The sequence below is a fragment of the Anabrus simplex genome, chromosome 1 (assembly GCF_040414725.1).
Source record: "Anabrus simplex isolate iqAnaSimp1 chromosome 1, ASM4041472v1, whole genome shotgun sequence".
NCBI lineage: Eukaryota > Metazoa > Arthropoda > Insecta > Orthoptera > Tettigoniidae > Anabrus > Anabrus simplex.
In genome coordinates, this window is record NC_090265.1 from 1,799,854,737 (window position 1) to 1,799,867,634 (window position 12,898).

The following is a 12,898-nucleotide window of genomic DNA, read 5'->3' on the forward strand; positions in this document are numbered from 1 at the left end:
CTGGTTTTGGGATTACTTTTTAATTTTGTTTGTACTGGTACAGGTGATGAGTGTAATGTCCCTGTTTTAACTCTGATCATTTTGTTTCTTGAGAGTTAATAATTGCTGCTACTTGATTGTTCTGTATCTTATTGTTCTGTATTTTGTAGGCTGCTGGAAGTGCTGCTCCATCTCCAGGGCCATCAGGAGGGCGTGGCCGAGCTTCATTAGTTGCTCTCTTGGCATCTCAAAAAACTGAGACTCCTCAAAGTCCAGTAAAGGAAGAACCTTCAGTACCAAGACCTACTGGCCGTGGCCGAGCTTCTCTACTTGCATCTCTTGCAAAGGCACCTCAGCCGTAAGTTCTTGATGCAGGAAGCTACTTAATTCCAAGTCAAAGCTTTGTACTGGATATTTCTAATCAGGGAAAAGTTGAGGAATTGAGTAAGATTTGAAAAATCTTGAAACACAGTAGAGTTTGGATGAGACCAAGGCTACTTTGAATTTAGAAAACTCACATATTGAATGGGAAAAAAAAGATACATTGTATTATACCTACTTAGGCCCGGTTTCATCAACACATGTTAGTACTTAACAAGGTGTTAAATCATTTTAACATACGATTTAAGAAAATTTGCGTTTCATCAACAAATGTTAACATTAACAAATGTTAAACTGCGTATTAAAGTTAACATCAGCCATTTCCAATGTTAAATGGCTAACATTAGCATTTAGCAACCTGTTCCAAAATGGCTGCTGTGAATCTCGCTTTCGAGGCGGAATTGCTCTATTTAGATCTTTTACAAAACAATCCTGATCGAAGAAGAGTTCAGCGACGTAATGACTTTGAAAATTTGACGGATCCGAAATTTCTTCATAGATACAGGTTATCGAAAACAGTCGTTGCTAAGGTTGTTGACGAAATACGAGTGAGGTTAGAATATTCTACGAAGAGAAACTTACCTCTTTCTCCAATGTTGCAGGTACTGATAATATTACGAGTTTTTGCTACTGGTTATTTACATATAATGGTCGGAGACAATGCTGGAATTTCTAAAGCCACTGTTAGTAGAGTTGTTTGACTAGTGTCTGCAGCAATAGCATCCATGAGGGGGAGGCATATAACATTACGTTCCCTTCAGTAGAAGAGCGTCAGCAAATTTTCCGCGACTTCTATGAAATAAGCCGTTTTCCTGGTGTTTGTTCTACGTGCAATAGATTGCACACATGTAAGAATCCAATCACCTGGAGGCAATTGGGCCGAAATATACCGTAATCGAAAGGGATATTTCTCTGTTAATGTTTATGTTCAGGTGATTAGTGAGCCTAACCTCCAAATCAGGGATATATTTGCTAGGTGGTCTGGTTCTGCACACGACAATACAATATTTAATAACTCCCATATCGGAGCACAGTTTGAAGTGGGACAATTAAGAAAGTGATTTTGTTAGGTGACAGCAGATACACACTAAAAAAAGGTATCTGTTTACCCCATTGAAACTCTCGCGGACTTTTCCCGCACCTCGTCCTTTACTTTTATCCTCAAGCCATCTGTGCGCTTGCACTCAATAACTTATATATATTTACGAACTAATTCAATTAACAACTCTTTTTCGAAGGAAGAAAAATTAGAACTACGATTCCGTTTCACTTCACGCGCCATATTTTACAGCTGTGCTCAAACAAAAGCGCATCGGAGCGCGCTGTAAAACAGCATGTTCGTACCACTGCCTCCTTGATTCACACCAGTTCGCAATATTGGGAGAGTTAACAGTCGATTAGTTAACATTTCGCAAGAAAAGTTTGATGAAACGCAAGAAAACTAACAAGATGTTAAATTTCTAACTCCGTATTAACTAACTACTTGTTAGTATATATTTAACATGTGTTGATGAAACTGGGCCTTTGAGTTACTTCTTTTGAGCATCTTAAAATTACAATGTTCATAACATAGCAGTTCATTACCGTTTTTGAATAAAAATGTTTTATCTTTGAATGGTATTCTGTTTTATGGCTGCAGTGTCTCACCAGTTTGTCGCAAAGTGCAAAATTTCAATTTTTGTGTGAAATTTTACAAACTTCAGCTCAAAAAATCTAATCAAAATCGTTAGATAATTGGTGAAATTATATGGAATCGCTACTTGATCCAAGCAGCATAATGAAAGATGATTTAGAAAATGATGAAGTCTCTCATCTAATGAAGCAAATTAGAATGGGAAATTTCATGGTGAAGATATTGATGGGACGGCCATTCTTCTTTCCTTGAAATCAGAATATAGACATTTTGTGGAAGCTGCAGTGAAGGCTCTATGAACCCCAGTTAGTAATGTTGATAGTGGTAGGTCATTTTCATTGTCTGACAGGAGAACAGCCCAGGCTCCCTGTAATATGGAACTCATGGCATCTGTTTTTTTTTTAGACTGATGTGTAAATTATGTACATAGGCTTTTTTCCAACGTCCATTCTTTGTTATGTGTTTTTTCATGTTTCTTATACATAGGCTATCTACATATAAAATACATACATACATTATCATTATAGGCTGTTATGCCTTTCAGCGTTCAGTCTGCAAGCCTCTGAGAATTTACTAAACGTCACCACAATCCTCGATTTGCAACTAGTGTTGTGGCCTCATTTAGTTCTATACCTCTTATCTTTAAATCGATAGAAACAGTCTAACCATCGTCGTCTTGGTCTCCCTCTACTTCTCTTACCCTCCATAAGAGAGTCCATTATTCTCCTAGGTAACCTATCCTCCTCCATTTGCCTCACATGACCCCACCACCGAAGCCGGTTTATGCGTACAGCTTCATCCATCGAGTTCATTTCTAAATTAGCCTTTATCTCCTCATTCCGAGTACCCTCCTGCCATTGTTCCCAGCTGTTTGTACCAGCAATCATTCTCGCTACTTTCATATCTGTTACTTCTAACTTATGAATAAGATATCCTGAGTCCACCCAGCTTTTGCTCCCGTAAAGCAAAGTTGGTCTAAAAACAGACCGATGTAACGATAGTTTCGTCTGGGAGCTAACTTCCTTCTTACAGAATGCTGTTGATCGCAACTGCGAGCTCACTGCATTAACTTTAAGACACCTTTATTCAATCTCACTTAATAAATTACCACCCTGGGAGAACACACAACCTAAATACTTGAAATTATCGACCTGTTCTAGTTTTATGTCACCAATCTGACATTCAATTCTGCTGAATTTCTTACCCACTGATATCAATTTAGTCTTTGACAGGATAATTATCGTACCATACTCATTACATCTATTTTCAAGTTCCAAGATATTACACTGCAGGCTTTCGGCACAGTCTGCAATTAAGACTAAGTCGTCAGCATAGGCCAAACTGCTTACTATATTTCCACCTAACTGAATCGCTCCCTGCCATTTTATACCTTTCAGCAGATGATCCATGTGAACTACGAACAGCAAGGGTGAAAGATTACAGCCTTGTCTAACTCCTGTAAGTACCCTGAACCAAGAACTCATTCTACCATCAATTCTCACTGAAGCCCAATTGTCAACATAAATGCCTTTGATTGATTTTAATAATCTACCTTTAATTCCATAGTCCCCCAGTAGAGTGAACATCTTTTCCCTCGGTACCCTGTCATATGCTTTCTCTAGATCTACGATACATAAACACAACTTCCTATTCCTCTCGTAGCATTTTTTCAATTACCTGGCGCATACTGAAAATCTGATCCTGACAGCATCTCTGTAGTCTGAAACCACACTGGTTTTCATCCAACTTTCTCTCAACGACTGATCGCACCCTCCCTTCCAAGATGCCAGTGAATACTTTGCCTAGTATACTAATCAATGAGATACCCCAATAGTTGTAGCCATCCTTCCTGTTTCCTTGCTTGTAGATAGGTGTAATTACTGCTTTTGTCCAATCTGAAGGTACCTTACCAACACTCGACGCTAATTTTACTACTCTATGAAGCCATTTCATTCCTGTCTTCCCACTATACTTCACCAATTCAGGTCTAATTTCATCTATTCCTGCTGCCTTATGACAATGGAGTTTATTTACTATCCTTTCTACCTCTTCAAGCATAATTTCACCAACATCATTTTCCTCCTCCCCATGAGCTTGGCTGTTTGCAAAACCACCATGATGATTTCCTTTTACATTGAGAAGATGTTCAAAATATTCCCTCCTCCTCTCCAGTGATACCCTGGGATCTATTATGAGTTCACCTGAATTACTGAAAACACTGTTCATTTCCTTTTTCCCTCCCTTCCTAAGATTCTTTATTACTGTCCAGAAAGGTTTCCGTGCTGCTTGAACTAGCCTTTCCAGGTTATTACCAAAATCTTCCCATGACTTCTTTTTGGATTCAACAACTATTTGTTTCGCTTTGTTTCTTTCATCTACGTACAAATACCTGTCTGCCTCAGCCCTTGTTTGGAGCCATTTCTGATAAGCCTTCTTTTTACATTTACAGGCTGGTCTCACTTCATCATTCCACCAAGATGTTCACTTTTTCCCATCTTTACACACAGTTGTTCCTAGGCATTACCTTGCTGGCCTTTTCCCATCTTTACACACAGTTGTTCCTAGGCATTACCTTGCTGCTTCTATTACAGCATCCCTCTATGCCACCCATTCACTTTCTATATCCTGAACCTGCTCACTGTCTACTGTTCGAAACTTGTCACTAATCATATCCATGTACTTCTGTCTAATTTCCTCATCCTGGAGATTTTCTACCCTTATTCGTTTGCAGACAGATTTCACTTTCTCTATCCTAGGCCTAGAGATACTTAGTTCACTACAGATCAGATAGTGATCTGTATCATCGAAAAATCTGTGAAAAACTCGTACATTCCTAACAGATTTCCTGAATTCGAAGTCTGTTAAGATATAGTCCATTATGGATCTGGTACCCCTAGCCTCCCATGTGTAGCGGTGAATAGCCTTATGCCTGAAGAATGTATTCGTAACTGCTAAACCCATACTAGCACAGAAGTCCAGCAAACGCTTTCCATTCCCATTAGCTTCCATATCTTCCCCACATTTACCAATCACCCTTTCGTATCCTTCAGTTCTATTCCCAACTCTCGCATTGAAATCGCCCATTAGCACTATTCTATCCTTGCTGTTGACCCTGACCACAATGTCACTCAATGCTTCATAAAACTTGTCAACTTCATCCTCATCTCCCCCCTCACATGGTGAATACACGGACACAATTCTTGTCCTAATTCCTCCCACTGACAAATCTACCCACATCATTCGCTCACTTACGTGCCTGACAGAAACTATGTTGCGTGCAATGGTATTCCTGATAAAGAGCCCTACCCCAGACTCTGCCCTTCCCTTTCTAACACCCGTCAAGTACACTTTATAATCTCCTATCTCTTCCTCATTATCTCCCCTTACCCGAATATCACTTACTCCTAGCACATCCAGATGCATCCTCTTTGCTAACTCAGCCAGTTCTACTTTCTTTCTTCCATAAGCCCCATTAATATTGATAGCTCCCCATCGAATTCCATTTCGTTCGCCAAGTTGTTTGCAAGGAGTCCCTCGCCTGTCAAATGGGAGTGGGACTCCATTACTCCCATAGGTCCGAGGCTTGCTTTACGTGTTCTGAGCTCGGTAAATTCATGAAGTAGGATGCTACCCTACTTGCACATAGTCCAAGTGATGACCTCTCCTCTAACGGGTTTTGGACCACCGGTGAATTGTATAGTCCTAGCCGCCTGAGCACAAGGAGGGCCAGGACTCGGAATATGTCCGGGATGCCCACTCCCATTCCATAGCAACTGGTATCCCGACTCTCAGGACCACTTAATAGGCCAGTCAGCCGTTGCCCATGGTTCACGGACTAGGACGTGACTACAGTAACCCACAAACATGAACCATTACAAATAAAATAAAATATGTTTTACTGCAGTTATGCTATCAAATATATTTTAATGTAGCATTTATTGCTGAAAAGTGGAAATAATATATTACAAAATTATTGACGAAATAAAATATACAAAGCAAAAAAGGTATGTCAAAATAACGTTCCTAAAATGATTAAATTCGGCAAAAAATTTCACCACGAACAGGTGCCTCTACTCATCAGCATTCAGTGAGCAGAACCTCTGTAACAGTTCCCTCATCCTGCTGTTTCCCATAGAGACTGAGTTTATCTGAACTGCCAACCACAGTTTTCACATCCTGCTAAACTTTTCCCTAAATTTACCAGTGATAATGTCCTGGGTATGAAGTTAAACTGCGTCCGACCGAGTGACCACCGGTTTCAGTGGTCTCCCTCTTTATAGTGTGGAAGAGGTACAAGGCACTCTCTTGTCCTTGGGGTGAGAAATCATCCCTAAAGGCGGATGGACGAACAAGGAATCAACGGCATAGAATGCAGAAGGCAATGGGAAACCACTGCATTAAGGATCCTCTGGATATCCCAAGGAATAGCGACTCATGTCAAGAAACATGTACTGATAAAAATTTTCCGGATTAGCACCGCAATCGGATCTCCGGGCAGGGTGAGTGTACAAGTGCTCAATGTAGGACATGGAACGTTTGATCATACTGCGACTGAAGGAGGACAACAACGAGAAATGAAATAAATCGAGAGGCAAAGGCAGCCAGAGAAAAACTAGTTAAGAATCATAAATTTGAGACAGCGTTTGTCAAAAGGTTCTTTGGGGATGAGAGGATTAGGTGCAATGGATTGAAGACAGATGGAGAACTGGTCTGGTATATGGAGAGTCTGAAATTGCCTCAAATTAGAAAGAATACATTGAAAATTTATATCGAGGAAAACGTACACTGTGTGAAATGCTAGAAAATTCAGAGCTAGTGCATAAGGAAGATGAGGGAGATGAAATACTCCTGGATGAATTTAATCAGTCAATGGAAAGGCTGAACAACGGAAAGGCCTCTGGGGTTGATGATATGCCAGCAGAGTTGATAAAAGCCACTGGAGACAATGTGAAGAAAGCCCTTAGATCTGATTTGTGAAATGTACAACACGGGACATATCTCATTGGACTTTAGTGAGTGGGTCATAGTGACCATTCCAAAGAAATCATCTGCTAATAGATGTGACCAATATCGCACACTGAGCCTTTTAACCTGTGCCTCTAAAATACTCACCAGCATTATCTCGAAGGAAAGGTGGTGTTGGCATTGACAGAAGATCAGGCCAGTAAGTTTGATACGCTTTGCATTTAAGCTTTGGGAATGCATTCTCTCTGATTATATTAGCCATGTTTGCAAAATTAATAACTAGTTCGATAGAAGGCAGTTCGGTTTTAGGAAAGGTTATTCCACTGAAGCTCAGCTTGTAGGATTCCAGCAAGATATAGCAGATATCTTGGATTCAGGAAGTTGAACGGACTGTATCGTGATTGACCTGTCTAAAGCATTTGATAGGGTGTATCATGGGAGACTACTGGCAAAAATGAGTGCATTTGAACTAGACAAAAGAGTGACTGAATGGGTTGCTATATTTCTAGAAAATATATCTCAGATAATTAGAGGCGAAGCTTTATCTGACCCTGTAATAATTAAGAGGGGAATTCCTTAAGGCAGTATTTTTGTACCTTTTTGTTTTCTTATATATATAAATGATATGAGTAAAGAAGTGGAGTCAGAGGTAAGGCTTTTTGTAGATAATGTTATTCTGTATAGAGTAATAAATAAGTTACAAGATTGTGAGCAACTGCAACATGACCTCGATATTGTTGTGAGATGGACAGTAGGCAGTGGTATGTTGATAAACGGGGTTTAAAGTTAGGTTGTGAGTTTCACAAATAGGAAAAGTCCTTTCAGTTTTAATTACTGCATTGATGGGGTGAAAGTTCCTTTTGGGGATCATTGTAAGTATCTAGGTGTTAATATAAGGAAAGATCTTCATTGGGGTAATCACATAAATGGGATTGTAAATAAAGGGTACAGATCTCTGCATATGGTTATGAGGGTGTTTAGGGGTTGTAGTAAGGATGTAAAGGAGAGTGCATATAAGTCTCTGGTAAGACCCCAACTAGAGTATGGTTCCAGTGTATGGGACCCTCACCAGGATTACCTGATTCAAGAACTGGAAAAAATCCAAAGAAAAGCAGCTCGATTTGTTCTGGGTGATTTCCGACAAAAGAGTAGCGTTACAAAAATGTTGCGATGTTTGGGTTGGGAAGAATTGACAGAAAGGAGAAGAGCTGCTCGACTAAGTGGTATGTTAGGCATAGATATCAAGGATAATTTAATAAAAAAAACACCTTTTTTATTAAATTATCCTTGATATCTATGCCTAATATCATCTTCAATATGGAACAATAATGAGAGTTATTACGTGTAAGTGGTATGTTCCGAGCTGTCAGCGGAGAGATGGCGTGGAATGACATTGGTAGACGAATAAGTTTGAATGGCGTTTATAAAAGTAGGAAAGATCACAATATGAAGATATGAAGAACTGGGAGAAAGAAGACGAGCTGCTCGACTAAGTGGTATGTTACACGTGATAAAATTCATTTTTGAATCCATATTGAAGGTATTTGTATTAAATAACACTAGTATATTTTTCTTTACCCACATATTCAATACAATACAATCTTAAAAATTGGGACTTTGTACTTATCAAAATTGTTTTTCTTCTAGTTGCTTTACGTCGCACCGACACAGATAGGTCTTATGGCGACGATGGGACAGGAAAGGGCTAGGAGTGGGAAGGAAGCGGCCGTGGCTTTAATTAAGGTACAGCCCCAGCATTTGCCTGGTGTGAATGTGGGAAACCGCGGAAAACCATCTTCAGGGCTGCCGACAGTGGGGTTCGAACCTACTATCTCCCGAATACTGGATACTGGCCGCACTTAAGGAACTGCAGCTATCGAGCTCGGTATCAAAATTAACATAAAATTAATACATTTTATGTTACATGTTTCGCTTATCAATAGTAGGCATCATCAGCCATATTTTACTGTAGGAATAGATCAGGTACCTGATTGGAAATGACTAATGAATACGGTACTGTTAAAAAGTAACTATGTCTTGTAAAATGGATTAGAGATTTTTAAATAACCATTACAATCTAAAATGTAGTATACTGTTACTTAATAATATCTGTGTTAATATTTGAGTCTAAAGCATGACAATTGTTTGAAAATTATGACATAGGTGGTTGTTTCTTTATATTAAAAGATATTACAATAAAGTTAAAAATCGGAAAGCGCATTCCAATTGATTGTCAAATGGCTTGTTGTTAAAAACTTGAGAAAAGTTGAGCATTGATAATAGTCCTTGGTTCTTTAAGTTGATAATTATTGATTTTCATTTAAATGCTTAGAAGTTTTGAAAAATTTTAATATGGCGTGGTTCCTTTTTGATGTAATATTAGTTAGAATGCTGGTGTCGTAGGCTATATTGGAGTTTATGTAGACGTCATTAGGCCATCTTCTTTGATGTAGTATTTGTGGGAAGAGTTTGTGATAGGTGTGGCTCTTTGTTAGACGTGTTGAAATGAGCGTATTAGTCGAAGGGGAACGTTGTTGTAGTAAAAGTTGTTGTCACTCAGAAGGTAGACGTGTGTGTTGAAATTCCCTTTGACCGCTGAGATGTTAACTTATATTGAGAGCTTTAGAGCAAGACGCACGACTAGTGCACACCGTGGAGGCCACTTTGTAGGCTGTTTGGAGCCGCCGGCTGTGTCAATGCACTATGAGACTGTCTCATTACCAAAAATTGATGTCTGCCCATTTACTCATCGGTTACATAAATTATATGTTATATTTTATTTTTTTCATCTTGCAGCTCCATGCTCACCTTATATAGAAGGCAGGTGCCATTCTTTCTCGGATCAATAATAATAATAATAATAATAATAATAATAATAATAAGCACCTCACCCTACGTGGCAACATTTGTTGACTTTCAGAAGGCCTACGATTCAGTAGATAGAGAGTCACTCTTCCAGGCACTCGCTGAACTGGGACTAGATAAGAAAACCTTGAATCTAGTGAAAGCAACTCTTACCAACACTACTGCCAGAATCAAATTCAGAGGGGAACTGCCCCAGAGATTTGAGATCAAAACAGGTGTTAGACAAGGGGATGGCCTATCTCCAATCCTCTTTAATTGCCTACTTGAAAAAGTCATTCGTGAGTGGACGAAAATGCTACAGGATGACTCTGGATTGAGAATTGGCTACAAGAAAGACAAGTTGACAGTCAACTGTTTAGCCTTCGCAGACGACCTTACACTCCTGGCATCCAGTGTAGAGGAAGCTATCCATCAACTATCCTCTCTCGACCACATAGCAGCTAAAGTAGGGCTGAAGATCGCCATCAACAAAACACAGTTTATCACCAACGTCAAAGATGCACCCAAATCAATCCCACTGGGGGACAAAACAGTACAAAGGACTAACTCCTTCAAATACCTAGGAGAATGGATAACCCCAAACATGAATGAAGATCAGGCCATGAACAGCAGATGCATCAAATTGGAAAATGCCTACCACCTATGTAAGAGTATGTACAAATCCAAATCCCTCTCCCTTAACCTCAAAATCAGGCATTACACTACTGTAGTGAGACCGTCAGTACTATACGCCTCAGAATGCCTAAACATGGTAAGAAAAGGGCAACTTAGAAAACTGGAGCTGAAGGAAAGGAAGATCCTGAGAAAAATCATGGGCCCCATTAAAGAAGAAGGCAAGTACAGAATCAGGCACAACAACGAACTGTACCAACAATTGGAGAGCATTACAACATCTATGAGGAAGAGGAGATTGAACTTCTACGGTCATGTCATGAGAATGGACAATCAGAGGCTCACCTCCAGAATCTTCCACACCATCTCTAGAGGGAAAGCGACTAATGCCAAGTGGGCAAGACTCGTCAGAAAAGACCTTCAAGAATTGGACATTGCTCCCAGTGAAATTTATGACAGGAATAGGTACAGAACGTTGATCAGAACATCAAACTCTCTCCAGTCACTAACAGAAAAAACAGTACGTCCGGGAGGAGGTGTGAAATGGACTCAGGAGCGAAAAGACATTCACAGTGCAAGAATGAAGGAGTACTGGTCAAAGAAGAAAGCTGCTAGAGATAAGAACCACGTGGTCCATAGCAGGCCCAAACGGAACTAAAAAAAAAATAATGATAATAAAAATAATAATATTCATGATTGTTAATCTAGGCCGTTTTGTGTGATAATCACCCTGTGAAACTGTTTCATTTCCTTTCTTTGATGTATGTGTCCAAGCATCTTCTTCTTTTCTTCATGGGGCATCTAAATATTAGTTCGTAATTAGCGTCAACCTCTAAGATCTTTTGCTACCATTTTTTTCCTTCATTCCCACATAGATATACCTGCTCCTTTCACAAAGCTGCAGATTGTTCTTACTGGTCCTCTTCGATTTTCTCTCTCTCTTCACCTGGTATTGTTACAGTGGAGTGTCTGATTCTACCCAGCGCCTCACATTCGAAAAGTGTGTGTTCAGCTGATTCCTCTGCTTCATTGAATTTCCTACATATATTGTCTCTTAATACAATTCTATGTAGGTGTTTTTTCAGATGGCGGTGTCCAGTCAACAGTCCTACTACCCATCTGTAATTTTACTCTTCTGAGTTTCAACAGTTCTTTAGTATGCTTCTTGTTTGGTCCTTTTATCAGTTCCTTTGCAAACCTGCATCCTGGAGTATATTTCCAGTTCTCCATTTGTTTTTGTTTTTTGTACCCATTTTCCTATATAGTGTCGGGGCTTGTCCATGGGAAACCCCACACACAGGTTCTGGGCCTACAAAATATGTTTCTGCCCCTTTCCTGGCCAGTTTATCTGCCTTTTCATTTCCCTCTATACCTGCATGCGCAGGTACCCATATTATTTTGACAGTGTTTTTTTTACTTTGAGAGCTTCAGGAGAAGTGAATGTCAATACCAGGCAATTCTGGATATTATCCGGACTGCTTCCAGTGCCTTAAGTGGCCGCTTGGCTGTCCGTGAAAATGAAAATGTTCTTATTCCTATAGTTCATTTTCAGATTTTCTTCAAGACATGTTTTGATAGCCATCACTTCAGCTTGAAAGACTAGTGTGTTTGCCCAGGCTCATCTGGATTGATCTCTCAGGTCTTCCCCCATTGATCCCTCCTCCTGTGCCATCCAGAGTCTTTGAGCCATCAGTCCACCACACTATATCTTCTTTTTCAGTATGCCATTGTTGATATCCCAGTCTTCTTTTTTTTTTTAACTGTGTCTCAAACAGTTTTTCAAAGTTGTACTTTGGTATCATATGATCAGAAGGCATGTGTAGAACTTCCTCTGTTATTACTCTGTTAATTTTAGAGTGTCCTACATTGGGTTGTTTTGCATTCCAGCACTCTGATTGTGCTAATCTATATGCACTCATTTTAGCGTGTCCTTTTATGAAATTGCATAGTGATGGGAGGTCTAGTAAAGTATTCAGGCTTCTGTCAGCATAGTTATTATGGCCCCAGTTATAGCTATGCATTCCATTCTCTGTAAGCTATCCAATCTACTGTTGACTTTTCCTTGACTTACTTTCTGCCTCCAGATTATTGCGGGAGATAGTAGGTTCGAACCCCACTGTTGGCAGCCCTGAAGATGGTTTTCCGTGGTTTCCCATTTTCACACCTGGCAAATGCTGGGGCACATCAAAGAAAAGTACAATAAGTTCCACCTTTTCAATACATTATATTATGTGACAGTTTTACGTTACAGTTAAACCTTCACATTTTTATACACTCGGGACCTGTTTCGACAGTGTCCCTGTCATCATCAGCCAAGAACAATTAATCGAGGACATTAAACCTTACAATATTTCAGGTATGATATAACAGTGAATATAAAATTATACATTATCTATCTACAAAAAGGTGTGAACATGTCCAGGTAAAAAATCACGATTAAGAAAAATCATGTCCTGTAGGGTG

The 12,898-nt window shown here is 39.6% G+C and overlaps 1 protein-coding gene across 3 annotated transcripts in view; it reads left to right on the plus strand.

The window, feature by feature from the left end:
- Nucleotides 1–12,898, plus strand: part of AGO3 (Argonaute 3) — a 466,191-nt gene that overhangs the window by 77,107 nt on the left and 376,186 nt on the right. For all 3 annotated transcript variants that reach the window (XM_067138589.2, XM_067138590.2, XM_067138588.2), the window contains exon 2: nucleotides 150–337. In XM_067138589.2, coding sequence (XP_066994690.2) covers nucleotides 150–337 — 188 coding nt within the window. The remainder of the gene's footprint in view (nucleotides 1–149; nucleotides 338–12,898) is intronic.